Consider the following 20,838-nt stretch of genomic DNA (forward strand, 5'->3'; position numbering starts at 1 on the left):
CCAAGTTACATATATGTTTTGATAAATTCTTCTTTCATTTTAAAATGTAGAGAAGGCTTCTTGCTCTACCTTCAAATGCAAGTACATCATAGGCTTGGAGCCTACTTGATGTGCTGAACTCAATAAGTTTTGATCTCATTCATTTAAGTGAGTTATCTCTTTAGCTCATGATGTTGAAATTGACAAAAGAGGAGATTCAACACAAAAACCACCAACCTCTTCTTTTCCATTGTGATGCATGGAGTCTTCTACTTCTCAACCAAGGCCATCAAATGAATTCAACTCCCAGCCATTACAACAACACTGCAACTCTTCTCAACAACAATGCTACTCTTGACAAGGCTTTGATTTGAGGAAGGTAAATAATCATGCTTCCAAGGATGCTTCTCAACCTTCATTGTTCCTTTTTCTAAGCCACAAACAAATCTCCATCAAATCAGAACAACGGTAACAATTGCCCTGAGCATACCACTTTGGCGAGGAAGTCCAAAAGATTGTGATTGCAGGCACAACGGAGTTGATTCTTCGAATGTTGATGATGGAAAGAAGAGAAAATTTGGGTGGGACAAGTGTTAATTAAGGAACCTATATTTTTCTTGCTGGAAAAAGGAAGTGAATATGGGAAGACTAGGAATCAAGGAGCCATTCACCCACAACACACCAATGTATAACCCCTAAGTCTATCAAGAACTAAAAGAAATCAGTCTAGGTGTCAGTCTTCCCCAAACCTAAAAGAAATGGTTGTGTAAGGGACTGCCTCAGTACGTGGCAAAGGAGACATGATGGGTTCCAACCTAGAGAGAGGGTTAATCCATGCCTGGAAAAGTAAGTGTGACTATTTGATAACTATATTACTTAGTATGTTATAATGAAAAAACAAACTGAAAAAATTTAAGTGGTGGGAAACTACCTGGAAAACGTACCTTTGAGGGTAGACAACTAGCTGCTGATGTATTCTACCTTCCTTCCTTTTCACTGATCTAATAGGTAGTACTATACCTTTTGTTAGTGTGTTTTCCAAAGTGTTTGGTTCGATGGTGTGGTCATGCCAAGGGCCGTACAATGGTACACACCCCTATTTTTTCCTATCTCACCTTTAATTTGGGAGGTAATTTAGTAGTTAGTATCAATTTATGTTAGCATATGATAAGTTAAGATTGGGATCATGTTGTGTTAGGAATTGATCTTGATCAACCTCCCTTGGGCTAGAATTATCACTAAAAGTGTAGCTTCTGGGAGATTTCAGAGTCAAGGATGTTGGAAGCAGCTTCATAGGGCTGGGTGTGTTCCTCACAGTAAGCAACCACAAACTTAGAAAATATTCCAACACATGTAAAGAAATACTATCTCTCTTCTTAATACAAAGAAAAGGCTACGCAAGCATGGGATACTCTTTTATTTAGGAAATGGTAGACTATTACCCAAGTTACATATATGTTTTGAAAAATTCTTGTTTCATTTTAAAATGTGGAGAAGGTTTCTTGCTCTACCTTCAAATTCAAGTACATCATAGGTTTAAATCCTAATCTATGTGTTCAAGTCAATAAGTTTTGACCTCATTCATTTGAGTGAGAAATCTCTTTAGCTCATGCTATTCAAATTGCCAAAAGAGGAGATTCAACATAGAAACCACCACTGTTAAGGAAGAAAACCTCTTCTTTTCCATCGTGATCCATGGAGTCTTCTACTTCTTAACCAAGGCCATCAAATGAATTCAACTCCCAATCATTGCAACAACACTTAGCAACAACAATGCTCCACTTGACAAGGCATTGATTTGAGGAAGGTAAATAATCATGCTTCAAATAATGCTTTCTAGCCTTCATTTGTTCCTTTTTCTAAGCCGCAAAAAGAATCACCATCAAATAACAATAATGGTAACAATGGAATCAAGAGCAATGCTAACCCAATTTAAAGATTGTCACAAATATAGGCATACAACAATAAGTGAGTCCCTTCTTCACACTTCATATAAGGATATGAAGATGACAACACCATTCAAGTACACAACATGGAGACCACCAAAGATAATGGGTTCATAGAACCTAATCAAGATCATCAAGGTAACTTGGATAACCAAGGTAACTTAGTAATTCTATTCCTCACTCCAACAGCCTTTTGTGTATGTAAGCTAAAATTAGTGATGATATTTTTGCTTTATTATATGATGATGGGAGCACACATGATTTCGCTTTTACACCTGTTGCACACAAGTTAAAATTAAATACAACTACCAAAAATTATAAAATAAAACTAGTGTTTCAAGGAACTAAATTTAATTGTGTGCATATGGTAAAGGGTTTGCAATATCATTTAGGGGATTAGATTGAATCACGTGATTTCCTAGTTGCACCATTGGAAAACATTGAATTGATTTTGGCATGCTTTGGAGACATCAATGAAAAGCATACACTCACAATCACCCATGAAGGCAAAACTCACATATTACAAGCAAATCAAAAGTTTGAATTTGGAACATTACTTAGCCACACCGAGGCTAAGAGGTTAGCAGGTAAAGATAACAAACAATTTTTGGTTCTTGTGAATGAAATTAAAGCATATGTGGATAATTGTCTTGTTCTCAAGAATTTTTTTTGAGAAAATATACAGAAATTTTTGGTGAAGACCTATCTCTAGGATGACCACCTACTAGAGTAAAGAACAATACCATAGACTTAATCCCAAGTAGTGCACCACCATGTCCAACACCATATTTCCAAAATCAAATTAAACAAAAGAAAATACAACCACAATAAGAGAGAGATTTTGGTATGCTTCATATTGATTAGTGACGTTTGAAGAATGTAGAGACCAACCCGTTGTTAAGCTTGCCCCTAGGTATTAGGGCCCCTTCAAAGTCACTAAGGAGATTAATGCAAATTATTTTGGCTTAGCTATCCCTAACACTTAGTACATTTAAAATGCCTTATACTTTAGTTTTATTTGTCTCTTTAAAGGAACTTTACCTACACTTCACATTCTTGATGACCCAAGTCTCTTAACATAAGATTTTGAAATCCTAATCCCTAAAGTTACCATTGACCATCAAGAAACTTTCACATGCAGTGGTGTTTTGCATCATAATTATTCATTTATAAGAACCATGGCTTAGCAGTGGACGCCTGAGAAATTTTTTGACTCTCATCATAATATTTTGGAAGCTTATCAAAGTTCACAAAATTGAAATTGTTTCTTTTTACTTGAGGTTTTTTCCTTTGGCTAATTTGTCTATGGTTTTATAACCTGAGGTTCACCCTCTAACAGTAATTTATTGGTATTCTAATGTTGAGGTATTGCCCATGTCTTTTCACACACTCACTTTTTTAGCTAGGAATCACATTTCAAAGACTTGAAGAGAAGGAGGAATGGGCTGAGAGTATTATGATTAGCCTTGCTAGAATTTTCCCCCTTTAAAAGCCAGCATAGTGGTGAGAATCTTCATCATAGCAACAACTCACAAGATATAGTTTTGCTCTTCTTTTACTCTATACTACTCTCTCAGTTTTTCTTATCTACTTCTCAATTTCTTACTTATCTATACATAAGAAACTTCTTCTTGTACATGCTAATTTAGCCATAAATATAGAGAGTTAGAAGGTGAAATACTTAATCATGGACTGAGGGAGAGGTTTGGTACCCAATCTTGTGTCTTGTGTAACCTTTTGTGTTGTTGTGTTTCATGTTTGGACTTAATTATTTACTTCTTATTTTGTAATTTTTAAGTTGCTGATTTAATTGTGTTTTTTAAGAGATCTAAATTGTGTGGAAAGTGTTGAGAAAGTTCTAGGAAACACATCAATTCCACCCACAAAATTCATCCCAAAGGGTTGTAAGACTTCCTTACTATTGTGTGCATCCAAAAGTGTGGCTTTGGCACCTAGAAAGCAACAAAATTGGTGAGTATAAAAAACAACTCACACCACTACAACAATTGAGCACTTATGTTAGTTTATCAATGATTATTAAACTTGTGACCAAATATCACATTAGTAGTCACATCTAGTAGCTAAAAACACAAAAATCATTTAATCTTGATGACCTTGCATATGCAAAAGTAACTAACTTCCTTGCATTTTCTTCGATCATCCTTTATTTGCTATCTAACTTCTGAAGCGACCAAATTGTGAGTTGAATATTCTATGACTAATGTTGCATATTGGCACTATGTTCATCTTCTTTTATACCAACCCAGTAAGCTTCTCATCTTATATAAGCAAGAACAATCTATACCCTCACTTCAACATGCCCACTGGGTACAACCATTCGTCCTCAATGTTGTGTCCAAGGACATACACAATTTAGGAGGGTGAGAGTATTTGTCCAGTGTTCCAAGAAATATAAAACAAGAGCAAAGACTAAGTAGATATGAACTAATCCGAGAAGGATGGAATGAAAATGGACTTATGAAGTAGCAGTTATAGCAAGCCCAAACACATGCCATATTATTTTTGATCTAAGCATGTAACTATTTTCCATTTGAAAGTTTGTGTTGTTGAAGTGATAAATAGGCTTCGTAAGAGTTCCAATATGCAAGTCACGCTACTATCACAACAACTAGTGAGATCTTAATTTATTCTTAAGTGAGTACTCTAGTGCAATGAGCGCCCTAATTGTGAATGGGCATGGCCAATAAACCCTAGTTATAAAAGACAATTTGTGGAGTGTGAACCCTACTTGTTTGCAGGGAATTATTAGAGACTGTAGTTGAAGATGGAAATTTTTGTGTGTATCGTATGCTTAGTCCTTTTTGGGATTAACATGTAGAGATCTTGAAATCAATCCTTTTGGGAGGACACAAGAACAGCATGCTATAAATTTTCCATGGCTATGGGATAGTCATAGGGATGAAGATTGTAAGAAGAGGAGTGAAGCATCATCATGAAAATTTTCAAAGGGTACAAGAAGCAAGTTAGGCTATTAGGAGAAAACTCTAATCAACATTGTAATTTTAGATGATTACAAAAAAACATTCAATTTCAAGCTACTCCCCAAAGAAAGAAATATTGAGGAGATTAAAGAAAATGTTGTAGGAAAGAGAGATCAAAACATGGAGAGAGAGAGAGAGAGAGAGAGAGAGAGAGAGAGAGAGAGAGAGAGAGAGAGAGAGAGAGAGAGAGAGAGAGTATGTGTAGAATATGTGCAAGGTGATGTTGATGGGAGATAGGCTGAGGGATAGTGAGAAAGAGTGGTTGCCATGGGCGAGGTTGGAATGTAGAGGGAAGTGGCTTGTAGCAAAGGGTGGGGGAAAGAGGATGAATAGTGGTGATTGGAGAATTGTAGCATAGAGAAGAATGCTACACCTTGAATGAAATTTGATATGAGGATTGCATAACTCGGCTATGGCATGGAGTCATCTCATAGATGAGAGAGCTCATATGATATAAGAGTCTGCAAGGTGAGTAAAGAAGATAATGGATGAGGTTCCATTGATTGGCAACTCTCCTACTTCTTCTCAACCCACTACTCTCAACCATAAAAGCAATATATGCATACTCGTAAACAAGAGGCATTCTTCTTTATCCTATTTATGCCTATTGAGACCATGAGAAAATTTTGGTAGGGCAATTAATTTGTATCTTTATCCTCTTAAATATGGTGTTTTGATTCATCATTCAACTAGATGATGTGTGCTTTGGTGTGTCAATAGATTGTTTCAATGAAAAGGTTTAGGTCTAGATGAATGGCAATAATGGTCCTAGTAAGCTTCAATAGAGCTGGTCATGGTGAGTTGGCTATGGTGAGCTTTAATAGTGTCACTGTTTCTTTCATCCAACTAGTGAAGGGGGACAAACATTGTGACCTAACACCCAACTATGGGTACTACCCCTTGGACCCACACAAAGCACACAAGGGAGGGGTAAGTTAGAGAGAGAGAGAGAGAGAGAGAGTTAATTAATGAGCCTCAACCTTTTTTGCAGAGACCATGTTGCTTCTTCTTCAAAGGGTGTAACCATACATTTGTATTTTTCTAGCATAAATTGGGCAAGGAACACAATAGCTTATAACCCAATGGTTTGTATGCTTGACCTTCACCTATCGGGCTACAACTATGCACATGGCATTTTGAAGTTCCTATAATTTATATCATCTTTAATAAAAATAAATAAATAAAAAACAAGTGTTTAGTGAGAGGGGAAATATAGATTAAGAGGAAAAAAGGATGGGTAGTACTAGTAAATGATAGGAAAAGAAGAAAGACACCTTGACTACACCTTAGTAAATAAAAGGAGGCATAAGGAACTTTTAAAAAGGGCTACATGTAGAGGGTGTGAAATTTTGAGAAATAGAGAGAGAAGAATTAAGAGGATAGATTAGTATGGATAAAGTACAAATCACTCGCATTAGGAAAGGGAGTAAGAAAAGAAGGACAATAATCATCTTATAGAGAGAAGAGAAGGGAGACGGATTGGGAAAAAGAGAGAATGGACAAGTGTTAGAAACATATGCCCACACCCACACATACAAGATGAGAGGGGGATAGTAACCATAATATATGTGTGTGTGTGTGTGTGTATCACATACACACATGTATGTATGTATGTCTCCGGGTGTCTCTGATAATGATTGACCGTTTGAGGGTTCATGCCAAAGACATTGAATGCCATTTGGCATGCCTGATGGATGAATCTTAAGTCCATGTAGGTACTTGTAGAAGGAATGTTCATAAGATTACTTGAAGGTTTATTTGCTTGGGATATAGATATGTGGTTGGGATGGCCTCAATTGGTGGATTTTTAGGAATATAATCTTCCTTAGGTATCCACTTTTGTTTTTGCAATGTCATGGCCTTGATCTTAGATTTGATTGATGTTATGGCTATGGTTGCATGATTATTCGGCTCCTTAGTACTGACATTTAGGTGAAGAGTGGTTGTTTTTAGAACACCTTGGCTTAGTGAAACTTTGGGGGCTGATATTGGAGTGACTTTGGGCGATGGTGTGATCACTTGTATATTTTTTAGCATCCAAATTTGTGGCTCCTTCATAGTATCCTTGGGCCTACAAGCTCTGGTTTGGAACCTACTTGTGCTGAATTTGAGGGGTGCAGGCATCCTTTTTTTAACTTTATGTTTTTGAGGTTATGCAAGCCTTGTATTCCTATTATTTGCCTTTTTGTTTGATGTGGGGGCCTTGTTTGTACATGGATGTGTTTTTGGAAGACATATGGCCTTAGGAACCCACATCTATTTGTGCCCTACCTGTGCTTGGAGAAGCTTCTTGGGTATCCATATAACTAAGCTCACTACTTGGGGTGGTGGTTTGTGAGAGGAAATCTACTTATTTGGTTTTACGGGTTGTTGTGAAGTGCCTTGTTGTTGCAAGGTGTCAATTTTTGTGGTGATAGGAGTTCCCATAGCTAGATCCTCTTTGTCTGATTCAGAATCTAATGCATAGTATTCTTCTCCTAAGAAAGGGGCAAAGAGCGTGGTATTGTTGATCTCAAAAGTTAATCTCGGGGGAGTCACGTAAATATGTAAATGTATCACGTGGGTTCAACATAGGGGATTTTTTAAATACGTTTTTTAAACATTTTTTTATATACAGAAGGGTGCCATTTAAAGGGGCTACTCGCAGATTGAATAGAAAAGAGGTATGTTTTATTCATGAAAAATTTATAGATAAGGGAATTTTTAAATAGGCCTTGAACTCATGTGATATAGAGATTTTACATATAGTCAACCCCCCGAGAAGTTAATGCCCTCCTTTTGCCAATTTGGAACTCCATTGTAGATTCTTTGTCTTAGTTGGCTGAGAATGATTGGTGTAATCAACTTCCTTGGCTTCATCACATGGAATCTATGATGCACATTAGTATTGCCAATAAATAGTAAAAGTTCAAAGTACCCTTCTGCATTATTCTATCATCAAGCCTAAACACAAGGTTGAAATGACATGAAGCCCAAACACAAATTTGAATGGCATTAAAAATTCTATGGGAAGTTTTGCATGAAACCCAACACAAGGTTGAATGGCATATCTCCAATGGAAATCTTATAAGCTATCCTATATGCCCATAGCACTGAATTAAGCTTGATTTGCTAATCTATGCATGAATGGCTCACATTTTTTGTGAGAACTATACATAAGATCTTATTTGTGCTCTCTACCTGTCCATTTGCTTGAGGGTGTTAAGGGGTAGACTTCTTAGGAATCACCATAAACTCATCCAGTAGATAGTGGATTACTTCATTAAAAAAATGAGTCCTCCTATTGCTTACAATGTCAATTGGTAAGCCATAGTAAGTAAATACATACTCGTAGAGAAAATATGTCATCGTGAGAGCGTCATTCTTGGGTGTTGCTTTGGCTTCTTACCATTTTTGTTAAATAATCTGTGGTGACAATGATATATGTACCCTAATTCTATGTGATGGTGGGTTAATGGAACCAATAAAGTCAATTTTTCATTTAGCAAAATGGCTTGCTCCCATCATGGATCGTAATGGCCATATTATCCTTTCGAATTGGTACCTTCACCCTGTGGCATTCTTCACACATTTTGACAAACTCTATGGCATCTTGAAACAATGTTGGCCACCACACTCCTACCATCATGATTGCTTTCACAGTTGTCTCTGCTATGAAAAGTGTCCTCCTAATTGCCTTGCATGATCTTGTTCGAGTACTTCGAGGCACTCTACCTCTGCAACACACAACCATTGTTACTTGTCCTTCCCTCTCTTATAGAGTTGATTGGCAATTAGTTCATGACTTTTGCTTCAAGTTCAATAGCTTTTCAATGAGCCTTGCTTACATTTTTTGGAAACAATAGTTTTGTAAGGTAATCTGTGATGTATTTGCTCCATTTAGGTGCTATTGAAACTTGAAAGAGTGTTGTGTGGGGTGTTGGTGGCCTCTATTTGCACAACGGGCAATTCCTTACATAGTCATGGACACCAATCTTTAGTGTGGACCACCAAACACATACCCAAAGGACTCGTTTGATAGTTTGATTGCCCACCATATGTGCATTTTTTATTGTAATATGGACGATGTACATAAAGCAATGTTTCAAAGGGTACTATGCATAAGCGCATAACACCATCTTTTCCCATATGATACATCATGCATGAAAGCATATTGAAAGGTGTAGTACTGTGTATCAAAGCCTCTTTCTTTTGTAAGGTACATGAGATATTGAGTTGGCTGATTTTCAGTAGAGGAACATATATTTCACTCCATTTTGGAGCCATTTCTACGTTGAATAGGTATGCATCAGGAAGATCATCGTCCACACCTTTAGGTGACTCACAACACAAAAGGCATGACAAGTGGTTGGCTATGAAGTTGAACCCAAGTAGGATGATAAACCATCTTACTATGTGTCCCGTACAACATGGTTTATTAACCAAGTACAAAAGTGCTTGGTGGTTTGTAAAGAAAACAAACTTGTTGGCTAGCAAGTTGTGTGGCAAAACTTCTTGATTGTAGAGCATACAAGAAAAGATGGAGGCATGAGGGAGATGGAAAAGTGTGAGCAAGCAGGAGGGAGAGACACACAGACAATGGTGGACTCCTATCACAATAGTGATAGGGTTTGTGAGTCCTTATTACTTAACCTAGAAAGAATCGTGTCCAACCACCCAATCTTATCTAGGTGGACACATTGGGCTTCACACCCCAACAACTACCCACTTGAAGACCAATGTGCCTTTGAGTGTGGGTGCATATATATACAAGGATATACAGTGAAGATAGAGTGACACCCTATCTATCTAACGCCCATAAGCACCCTACAATGTGCAAATTGCTCGATGGAGAGACCTTTGGTAAGGAGATCTATAGGATTATCATCCATATAAACCTGGACAAGTTGTAGATGTTTTCCTTCAAGCACATCTTGAATAAAATGGTACTTGATATCCACATGCTTGATATTTGCATGAAACATTGGATTCTGGATAGCACTCTGACCATCACACTGCAAGACTAGCATCTCAGGTAAAATACCCAAATCTCCCACTAGATGAGTAAGCCAAATTGCTTCTTTGCAAGCCACAAATGCTACAACATACTCAGCTTCTATGGTGGATATCATTGTGCTATCGTAAAGTCTTGATCTCCAAGACACTGCACCTCTAGTGAACATAAAGACATAGCCTAAGGTGGACCTTCTCCCGCTGTAAAAGCAACATTTGGGTGAGTAGCTATCATTGCATACATCAAAGAACCAATTGCATATGAGTATGGAATCTTAGCCAATGTTTCCTTGTCATCATTAGATTCGGGACAATCTTGAAAGTTGAGTTTCACATATGAAGGCAATGGGGTACTAAGTGCCTTCCCCTCCTTCATATTGAAATGCTCAAGTACCTTGTTGATGTACTTGGTCTGAGACAAGTAAATCACTTCTTATCTTGATCTCAAACAATCTACATGCCAAGAATATGACTAGCATTTCCCAAGTCTTTCATGTCAAAGTTACCATGTAACTTTTTCTTTAAGGCATCAACCTCATCCTTGTTCTTACTAGCAATAAACGTGTCATGCACATAAAGGATCAAAATCAGAAAATTGCCATCCTTGGCCCTTTTAATATAAAGACAATGATCTATTTTACTCATGTGATACCCTTCAGATAACATAAAGGCATGAAACTTGTGATACCACTCCCTAGGTGCTTGCTTAAGACCATAGAGGCTCTTTTCTAACTTGCACACCATAAGTTCTTTGCCTTTCTCCTCAAACCCTTATGGATGATGCATGTAGATATCCTCATGAAGGTCAACCATGGAAAAATGTTGTTCAAACATCGATCTAAACAAGCCCCATGTATTCTTTGGCAGCCTAAGCTGGTACACACCACACGGAAGTCATCTTGACTATAGGGGAGAAGATTTCCTCATAGTCGATACCTTGTTGTTGCTTAAATCCTTTAGCAACTAGCCTTGATTTGTACTTTGGCTATCCACCATTGGGTGTGACCCATTTGCATGGTAATGTATGTTTCCCTTTAGGAAAAGGCACTAAAGTCCATGTCTAATTTAGATGCAACAAGTCCATTTTTTATTGCATTGCCTTTTCTCACTTCCACTTGTCATTTGACAGTATAGTTTCTTTATAGTAGGAGGTCTCTCCACAATACGTTCACATGAAATAATCTAGAGATGGAACATATCTATCCAGAATCTGGGGTATCTCGGTCGACCCTCTCAACACTGCCTAAGCCTCAACATCCTGTTGTTCCACTCTGCCGCCATAAACTATGGCTTGATCTTGTCTTGGAGCCATAGGTGCTTGTTGTCCATTCTGTGCATGACCTACCTCACACACATGTCCATCTTCTTGAAAGATAACTCTTTTAATCTTTGTAATATGCACATGCTTTTTATGCAACCACTCTTCATTGAATTAGACATCATTGCCACCCATAATCTATTTGCCCTCTGGCTCCCATAAATGATATCCCATCTAACCACGATCACCATATACAAGAAATAAGCATTTCTTTGGCTTGGAAGCCAAATTATTCCTAAACTCCTTGGGAACATGGTAGTATGATTTGCAGCCAAATACCCTTAGACATTTGTATGAAGGTTGATTTGTATGAAGGTTCGTGAGTCCTTATTACTTAACCTAGAAAGAATAGTGTTTGGCCACCCAATCTTATGTGGGCAGGCACATTGGGCTTCACACCCCAACATTGATTGCATAAATCATTCCAAACCCTTTCCTTTCCGTTGTTGTATAGTTGTGCTCGATGTTATTGAGGTGTCTACTAGCATAGGAGATTGGGAGAACCATAATCTTTTCTCTTGGCTCTGCTAGTATAGCCCCAATGGCAAGGTTGGATGCAAGATTAAGTTCCAATCAGATGATTTGAGAATTGAGCTGATGTAAGGAATTCTTTCAACTTGTTGAATGATTCTTGAAATTCCTCTATCCAAGGAAGATCATGATAAGTCCATATAATGTCCTAACAATTATAGCATACATGTAGATAAACTGATAGTAATATCCACAATTCCCCATGAAGGCTTGTACTTGCTTGGCATTCTTGGTCAAGGAAGTTTAACTATCACCTTGATCTTCTCAAAGTCTATGCTTATGCCATTTTTGGAGACAATGTGCCCTAGTACCTTGCCTTGTCTTACCATGAAGTCACACTTTTTTGGGTTAATGCAAATATAATAGAGGTGACGTTTCTCAATAATGAGCTTGAGGTGCTCTATGTGTTGTTCCCTTTCCTTGGATTGGATGCACAAATCATGCATATAGACCTCTAGGAAGTCTCATAGGTACTCCTTAAACGTGTGGCTCATTAGTCTTTGGAAGGTGGTAGGTGCATTGGTCAAGCCAAATGGCATGACTCTCTAGGAAAAAATGTCCCATTCTGCTGCAAAGGCCGTCTTATGTTGATCTCAAGGATCAATGGGTAGACTTTCAATGACATGATCTGTGATGGGAGGAAGTTAATTATCTCGAATAATGGCACCATTTGCTTTTTGAGATTTATACACACTCTTAATTTACCATTCTCCATAAGAACTAGCACAATTGGTGACACTCAGCCTATGTGGTCTATCTCATAGGTAATTTTTTCTTCCTTCGGCTTATCAATGTCCTCCTTGATCTTCCCAATTAAAGTATCATTATAGGTGTATGGACGTTGTCTGCTTGGTTTTGCATCTTCCTTCATGGGTAAGGTATGTTGGCAAATGGGCGGATCCACACCTTTCAAGTCCTTGTAGGACTAAGCAAAAACTCCTAGAAGCTCTTCCTCTTCTGGGTCAAGATATGTGGCTATCCAAGATATTCTAGGATCCTCTCTTGTTGTAGCCAAATCTATCTTCTTTGCATCCTCACGTCCTTCATACGACTCGCTTGGCGTTTGAGATGTTTTGACAAGTTGTTGAAGTACAATTTTCCTATCTCCGATGGTGTAGCATTTAAAGTGGAAGGGTACACTCATGGCATCATGACTCTCGTCCTCACTTTCCATCTCCATGCTCTAGATTTCCTTGATCATATGCTTGTTTTCATTGTATTTGGCTTTCCATTCTATTTTTATCATTGAAATCTCCTCTTTTGTGGATGTCCCCTATGTGGTTCTCGGTTTCTTTTGTTGTTTTGTTTGTTTTGTTGGTTTCTCTATTTTTGTTTCTTGTGCTAGGTAGTATCCGGTGACTTTGTCTTTAACGTAGTACATAGCATTAACCATCATAACATAGTGCTTTTTTATTGGGGAGATTTGGCACGAAATGTTCTCTCATTCATCCCTGGCATTGTCTTCTTCTTCTTTTTTGCATCTCTAGGGAGAATGTAGGCTTTTCTTTCTCCATCCCATCCTGTAGTTTGATGTGATTATGTTATGTTCGTCCTCATATTTGTCGAGTTCATTAGAGGCATTGTACAAGACTTGGTCTCTAGGGCCATCATCTTCTATTGCACTGTCCTCACTCCCATCCTTGTTCTTTATGCTTGTTTCACCAATGATCGAGATTTCTTCTTTGACCTATAGTGTCTTAAACTCTGTCTCAATTGTTTTGTTTGGGGATTCTGAGTTTGAAGCCTCATGTCTTGAGGGTTGTTGAATGACTGATACCATGTGGATGGGGATTATATCAAATCCCTCTTTGTCACAAAAGACTATTGGGGTGGTAAAACTAACGCATACATCCACCATGGCTAAGACATCCATCTATACATTAGGCACAAACTGGGAAGGGTGGTTCAAGGATGTAGGCATCTTTATGTTTTGGGCCCTTAGCTCCTTCTGAACCTTCCCCTTGAGATGCTCCACACATCCAAAAATTTGAGTTAGAATTAGCCTAGCAAGGTTAGAAAAATTTTTCAAAGCCATAGTAGATTCAAAATCTTCCACAAGGGTTTGTGCTACACCTCGATAGGAGTGGTCTGCAAGATTAATGTGAGTAATGACCTCTAGTTGCCATAGGTAAATATAGTTAAAAGTCCCAATCTTGAATCATCTTAAGCTACATCATAAAGGAGCAACCTAGAATTATGTCATGATTAGGACTCCTCCCAAAATCTACCGCTGTGAATGTGTGCTCATATTCCACTCCACATGATGTAACTAGTACTTTTTCAAGTATCCCTATGGGGTTTTTTTAAAATATATCCATTAACCAATTGAAGATTCATCCTAGTTTTTCTCATGGGTGGCTTTCCCTATAATTCCCATATCTTTTTGGCAGCAATGGCAACCCTTGCTCTACTACCTAGTCACCTACTTTGTTGAGATGCTCAGGGTCATAATTTTGCTTAGCATTTTCACTCTTTAAGATAGGGACCTTGTCGGTGACAGGCATGTCGATTTCAATTTGCCTCAAATACTTGCCGACCTCCGGAAGTTCCATAGCTCAGGTTTAACCTAGAGGACATCTGCATCTTTTGGTCAAAATCAATTATGCAAGGGGTGGATTTGGTATTAGGATGGGTTTTGGTTCATTGTTAAGTGTGCCTTCTAGGATAGAAGTTTCGGCCATGTTGCTTTCTTCTACCCATCCCGTTTTGTTTTCTTTCCTTGCTGATGAGGGCAATTCCTCTTTCATGGTTTCTTTGCTTTTTGGGTTTCCAAGGCTAGCTATTTGTTTCATTTATTGTTCCAAGGTCTGAGCTAATTCAGACAAGTGCTTGTATATTTCCAATTGCCTAGCCTCTAGAGTAGGATATGGATAGTTCTTCCATCTTTCCTCTAGTGGTTCTAAGGGTTTCAGTCTTGCCTTGTAAGCTTATAATAACGCATCTAGTGGCTCAAAGTGTTTTTCGGCAAAAACTGATCCTGTCAGTTGTCTATTTTTATCTCTTGTTTCAGGTTTTTCTCTTGGTTCCTTTTTGTTCCTATTGTGTTCTCTTTATTTATAAATATACACTCACACACACACACACACATATGTATATGTATACATACATATATATACATACATACATACATCCCATATAGGTCAAGGTCCTATCCCATTTAATTAGAGATTGAAGCTTGTTTCCTACATTAGTACTGCTAAGAAGAAATTATGGTGTCCATTTCAAACTCCTTTGCCGGGTAGAAGTTTGAATTTCATGCCTAAAAAGGCATTCTCATGATGATTCTCCAATCTCGCCATATTTGGGGGCGACATTTGGGAATGCTGCACTCAAAATCAGAATTGCTACAAGCTACTCTTCGAACATGTAAGCTATGTGTGTTTGAGAGAGAGAGAGATTACATCCATTAAGTCTCTGAAATTGATTCAAAATTGGGACACACAAATCAGGGTTGTGAAAAGTGATTTAATGACTTCAATGATTCAATGCCTTCAGCCAATTCACAAGAAGTTTTCGACAGATTCTCACAATAATTCCCACATTATGACTTAACGCAACATCATGAGCTTCTGTGAGGGAGGCACGGCATACCTAGCTAGGTACAATTGGGGGCAAGGGACCGCCGGCCCGGTGGGGGGGCCGGGGGTCCCCAGCCCCCAATCATACCTAGCTAGGTATGCCATGCCTCCCGAGCAGAAGCTCATGATGTTAGCATTGTATGAAAAACACTGAAAAAGTCTCCCTTTTCCTACATGAGAAAATTTCCAAATCTTCTTGTTGCAATGAGTCTCTAAAATTGATTCAGAATTGCGCCACACAAATCAGGCTTGTGCTCTGAAAAGTGACTCAATGACTTCAGCCAGGCAATCAGGGTGGTGGTCGGAAAAGTGATTCAATGACGTCAATGATTCAATGACTTCAACCAATAAATCTCTAAGATAGATTCAGAATTGAGCCACATAAATCAGGCTTGTGCTCTGAAACGTGTAGCCAACGAATGGGTGGCTTTCCCTGTAGACGAGTTGGTGCTGTAATCGAATTTGGGGGATGATTTTCGGTGAGTGACTCCAAGCAAGCAGCGCTTTTTGGTGAAGACTCCACTGTCATGGTGATATCATTATTAGAGGTAAGACACCACAAATTGAGCTATTCAAATGCACCCTTATGACTGGAACCGGCCTTCAAAGTGCACTTCATCAGCAGCCTCCAAAAAAATTTGAGCTATTCAAATGACTGCACAATTTTAACAAGTCATTAAAACACAAAAACAACAGGCAACACATCGCCTACAAAGAAGCAACTTCACAATGTTGTCCATTCACAATGCATGTACCTTGCTCACAAAAAGCAGACTTCATAGTGTTGTTCATTCACAAAACATGTACCTTACTCGTGTCCCACTAGGTCATGTATTTGAGCTTAACATGCAACACATATCGAATTCGAACCTGAGCAGTGTTATAGACGATGTATTCGTTGCATAAATGAGTTCCCTGGAAATGACAATTTATGTCAAGAAGAGGTTAAGTTAAAACAAGTTAAAAATTAGTAAACAATTCTTTTTGAAGTGGGAGATGGATATATAAAGTGGGAGATGGATTTATATATATCCATCTCCCACTTCAAAAAGAATTGTTTATTGAAGTTAGCATATATATGTGTGCGCGCGACATAAAGGCTTAAATCACCCCCACATCTTGCCAACCAATAGGATGCAAGCTCTCTTAAGCAAAAGGCAAAAACATAAACACCTAAGTCCATGCAATGGGTAGGCCAAAAACTAACCAAGAAAATAAGAAGAAATTAAAAAATCACACATACCCTCTGTTCTTCGTTCTTCTTCATTGGTTTTGCAAGTGGAACGATTGCACCATCATGAAGAACTTTGGAGTGGTCAAGATTTGGCTCTGTACGTCCAAGACCTTTTATGCTGCCACAAAAGAGAGAAAGAATGACATGCACAAAATTTAGCCACCGTTCTCCTAAAGATTCAGAGCAAGCAATAACAAATGCTACCTTAACTTTCCTTCAAGGAGTTTGTAGGCATGACAATCATCATCACAAGAAGCTTTGGACAAATTCTCACAATAATTCCCACATTGTGACTTACCTCAACATCATGAGCTTCTGTGAGGGAGGCACCGCATACGGGGGGCCGGCGGTCCCCTGGCCCCAATCGTAACTAGCTAGGTATGCGGTGCCTCCCTCACAGAAGCTCATGATGGGGCCGGCGGTCCACTACCCCCAATCGTACCTAGCTAGGTATGTGATGCCTCTTGAGCAGAAGCTCATGATGTTATTCATTGTATGAAAAACATTGAAAAAAACTCCATTTTCCTTCATGAGAAAATTTCTATATCTTCTTGTGGATCTAGCAACTCCAACAACTCTCCTAATGCCACCTGAGTGGGAACAAGTGAGTTTTTTATTATACACTAGTAAACAAAAAGATTGTGCCCTCAAGCCAGGTCTAAAAAAGAATGTAACAAAGATATCATTCGACCTACCCGCTGAGAGAATCCCAAAACAATTTATCAATCTTATGCCATGCCATAGAAGCATCCTATTCTTTACACTGTTAAACTGAGAAAAAATACATTTGCAATCAAGAAATTTATAAAGCCATCAGGCAATTCATTGAACGCAACGTAACATTGAAGGTCTTTCTACCTCTCTAAACTGCTCCTCTTCACCTGCCCTTCTCGCCTTGAAGATACGCAAAATTTGTAGCTGGAAATAGGAGTGCCTCTTTGTATGGGTATTTTCCACATACTCCCTTATCTACAAAATGTGAGTATAGACTATCACATGAAGTTTTGGACAGATTCTCACAATAATTCCCACATTATGACTTACCTCAACATCATGAGCTTCTGTGAGGGGTCCCCTGTCCACCGGGCCGGCGGTCCCCTGCCCCCAATCGCACCTAGCTAGGTATGCTGTGCCTCCCGGACCCCTGTCCACCGGGCCGGCGGTCCCCTGCCCCCAATCGCACCTAGCTAGGTATGCTGTGCCTCCCTCACAGAAGCTCATGATGTTATGCATTGTATGAAAAACACTGAAAAAGGCTCCATATTCCTACATGAGAAAATTTCTAAATCTTCTTGTGTATTGGATCAAGAGCTGATTAATGAATGGTTTAATCACTTGATGTGGATCAAACTAAACATTAAATGCCATAATTAACCACACTAACGTTACACGCCATATAAGAAAAGGGTGCCTTTTACCTGCGAATTAGTGGTCAAGAGAGGTAAGAAACAAGACTTGACTAAGGTCGAGTCAAGACCAACATATGTGACCGGCCAGATGGGCCGTGGCTAGTGCTAGCTGCAGAAGGGCATGTGTGTGGTTACCAGGACCTTGTGATCACAAGAAGTAGAGCATGGGCCCAAGAGGCTCTACCGCGTGTGAGCATGGGCTTATAGTGGATAAAGGCATCATAAAAAGCATTCCACATGTATGTTAATTATGAAAGCATTAAGGGATAAAATGGTTGTCATGTAGACCACGCAGGCAGCTACCTAGAGGCTGCTTCATGCTCTCTCTGCCCAAAGTCACTGCTCTCTCTGCCCAAAGCCACCCAAGCAGGCACGCTTCTTGGCCTCACTATTTCTTGTGGTGCGACCCGGCACAATTCTTGGCCCAAGCTTTGTACTTGATAAACATATGATTGCCAGACACTGGATACTTATCAACGATATGTGTGATATTAAGTAGCCTTGGGCACAAACGTCAACTTATTTGATTGAACACGCTGGATTGGTGCATGGGAAGCATGTTTTAAAATCCTCAACTAAGCTCAAACTCTCTGTTTTAGTTTTGTTGCACAATCTAGTAGCCTCATGACAAAAGTACTTTAACATGTGTCATGGCAACCACCTCATGATAGACGAATGGCTAATTTGATGCAAATAGAGATTCTAGCAACATCAAAATATCAATTGCTCTGTAAAATGGAATCATATGGCTCGTTTGGGTTTGTTAGATACCGTGCTTTGTGACAGTAACCGTCTCACATCGTTTTGCTTTGCTAGGCAATTCTTCCGTATTCCAGGTGGCCATCGAGGTGTTTGGACTTAGTTACATGACTCACTTTCCTCTTTTCATGTAATTCTAGATCGAAATGTGGAAATTGAAGGGCCATTTGCATTCGTTGAATGCTTCAGCAAATGATGTCTATCATATGCTGGGCAATTGGGTGATAGAGAAAGCAAACAAAGTATGACATCTCAAAAAATATTTTGCTTGGTGGAAGAAAACTTTATTTCAAGGTTGGCACACCTCTTTGTCTTTTAAGGCTAAGGTATTTATTTGAATTTTGGAGAGTTATGGTGGGTGGCTTGCCAGTTATGGCAGCTCTTCATCGAAAAGGGATTTCAAATGGCAATTGCTTTTTTTGTACCACAGCTCGGGAGACATGCACACATAGATTCATTAGATGCTCAGTTGCCCATCGTATATGGTCATTTCTCTCAGCTGTTTGGGCAGCAGTGGCTAAAACTCACATTCGTCCACGTGCATGGGTTTTTGGATAGTTTCTCATCTGCAACTTTTTCAATTGTTCTCTGACATTCGGAATCCAAATTTTGGGGTTTATGGCGATAGATCCACTAGGAATGCTTTCCTTTTTTATGCACAATCAGGAATCAATGGTCATATCCTTCGTCTTCATAGATAAGTCATATGGCAGATATCCATCCTCTTGTGTCTCTGGAGGTTTCATATCCAAGGAACATGCTGATCCTGCACCCTAGTCGTAAGGGAAACTTCTTTTTCTTCATAGTTTGTTTTAGACTCTTCATATGATGTATTTGTTGCAGCAGGTGAGAATACGTTGGCTTGGCTTGGTACTGATATGGTATCCTCTATGTGCTTAACTTTGTTTTTGGAGATCCGTTGCTGTAGTGTCTGTACTTGCTGTTGTCTTTGCTTTAATGTTTCTTGTAGCTTTATGTTGTCTACTTGCAGGTTATGGTTTATGTTAAGGAGATACGTCTCTCATGGTGATGGTTTTACTTATGGGTTCAAATGGTGATGACTGTAAAACTTCTGAGAAGCTCTTTGTCTCTCATTTCCAAATGATGTGTATGTTTGAAAACAGGGGCTGCCCTTAGTGCAAGTGCACATCCATTTTGTGACCCTAGCTGGTTCCTCCCAGTCAGAGTAGACTAGTCTCCCCCCCCCCCCCCTTTCTCTCCCTCTCTTGTGTCACCCAGAGGAGCAGCCACCATTGTAGAGCTCGGCCCCTTCTTACACGAGAGACACACTACTTGATTGAGCATTAGAGCTTGGAAGAGCTAGACGGCCATGCAGGAGAGGGCACATGCTACATCGACAGAGATAACAGCGGAGGATCCGAGAGATACTTGCTCAACATCGAGAGTGCATATGAGGATGGATATTCTACTTTCTACGAGAGGCTACCATTGTATCACCCATTGTATTACACATTGTATCAGCTATCACACACACCCCACACAGTTCCAGTTGGTAGCACTTTCTAGGTTCATCCCCCCTATTTTAGTATTCTGTTTTTTGTATCCAGACATGGTATCAGATTCACCAGTTTGTAACAGTTTGGTCTCATAGGTCATTTTGGCCTTTTATAGACGTTAATATATCATTACATTTCATCTCTCTCTCTCTCTCTCTCTCTCTCTCTCTCTCTCTCTCTCTCTCTCTCTCATGTTAAATAGTCCAAGGTTCAAGTTTTGTACTGTATGGTGCTACCTGTTTCTGCTGGTGACCTGTACGGATGCTTTGCCTGTTGTGACATGTCCGGACGCCCTGCCCTATGCACGAGCTGCTTGCTGCCCTATGTGGGGAGAGAGAGAGAGAGAGAGAGAGAGAGAGAGAGAGAGAGAGAGAGAGAGAGAGAGAGAGAGAGAGAGAGAGAGAGAGATTTTGCTTCACAACATGTGTGTACGTCAAGAAGATGCCAAAGGAAAGCAATTTGGATTATCGAGTGGCTCAGTTTATTAGATGCATCTGCGATGCGACTATTATGAAGCAACAAGTGATGTCATTAGGTGATTGCGTTGTTTAATCGAAAATGAGCAAATTGGGA

At 39.2% G+C, this 20,838-nt stretch overlaps 1 protein-coding gene across 2 annotated transcripts; it reads right to left on the reverse strand.

Moving 5' to 3' along the window:
* Positions 1–15,505: 15,505 nt before the first annotated feature.
* LOC147419829 (poly [ADP-ribose] polymerase 2-A-like) lies at positions 15,506–17,644 on the reverse strand. 2 transcript variants are annotated; one of them, XM_086505870.1, is made up of 4 exons: positions 17,439–17,644; positions 16,590–16,698; positions 16,217–16,261; positions 15,506–16,001 (listed from the first exon to the last, which is right to left on the reverse strand). In XM_086505870.1, the coding sequence occupies exons 1-4, from the start codon at positions 17,537–17,539 to the stop codon at positions 15,990–15,992; spliced, it is 267 nt and encodes an 88-aa protein (XP_086361996.1). In that variant the 5' UTR covers positions 17,540–17,644; the 3' UTR covers positions 15,506–15,989. The 2 variants fall into 2 exon arrangements, with proteins under 2 accessions (XP_086361996.1, XP_086361995.1); XM_086505869.1 differs by having other exon boundaries at positions 15,506–16,261.
* Positions 17,645–20,838: the final 3,194 nt, after the last annotated feature.

This window comes from Adiantum capillus-veneris, chromosome 29, assembly GCF_014529385.1.
Source record: "Adiantum capillus-veneris isolate H3 chromosome 29, ASM1452938v2, whole genome shotgun sequence".
Lineage (NCBI taxonomy): Eukaryota > Viridiplantae > Streptophyta > Polypodiopsida > Polypodiales > Pteridaceae > Adiantum > Adiantum capillus-veneris.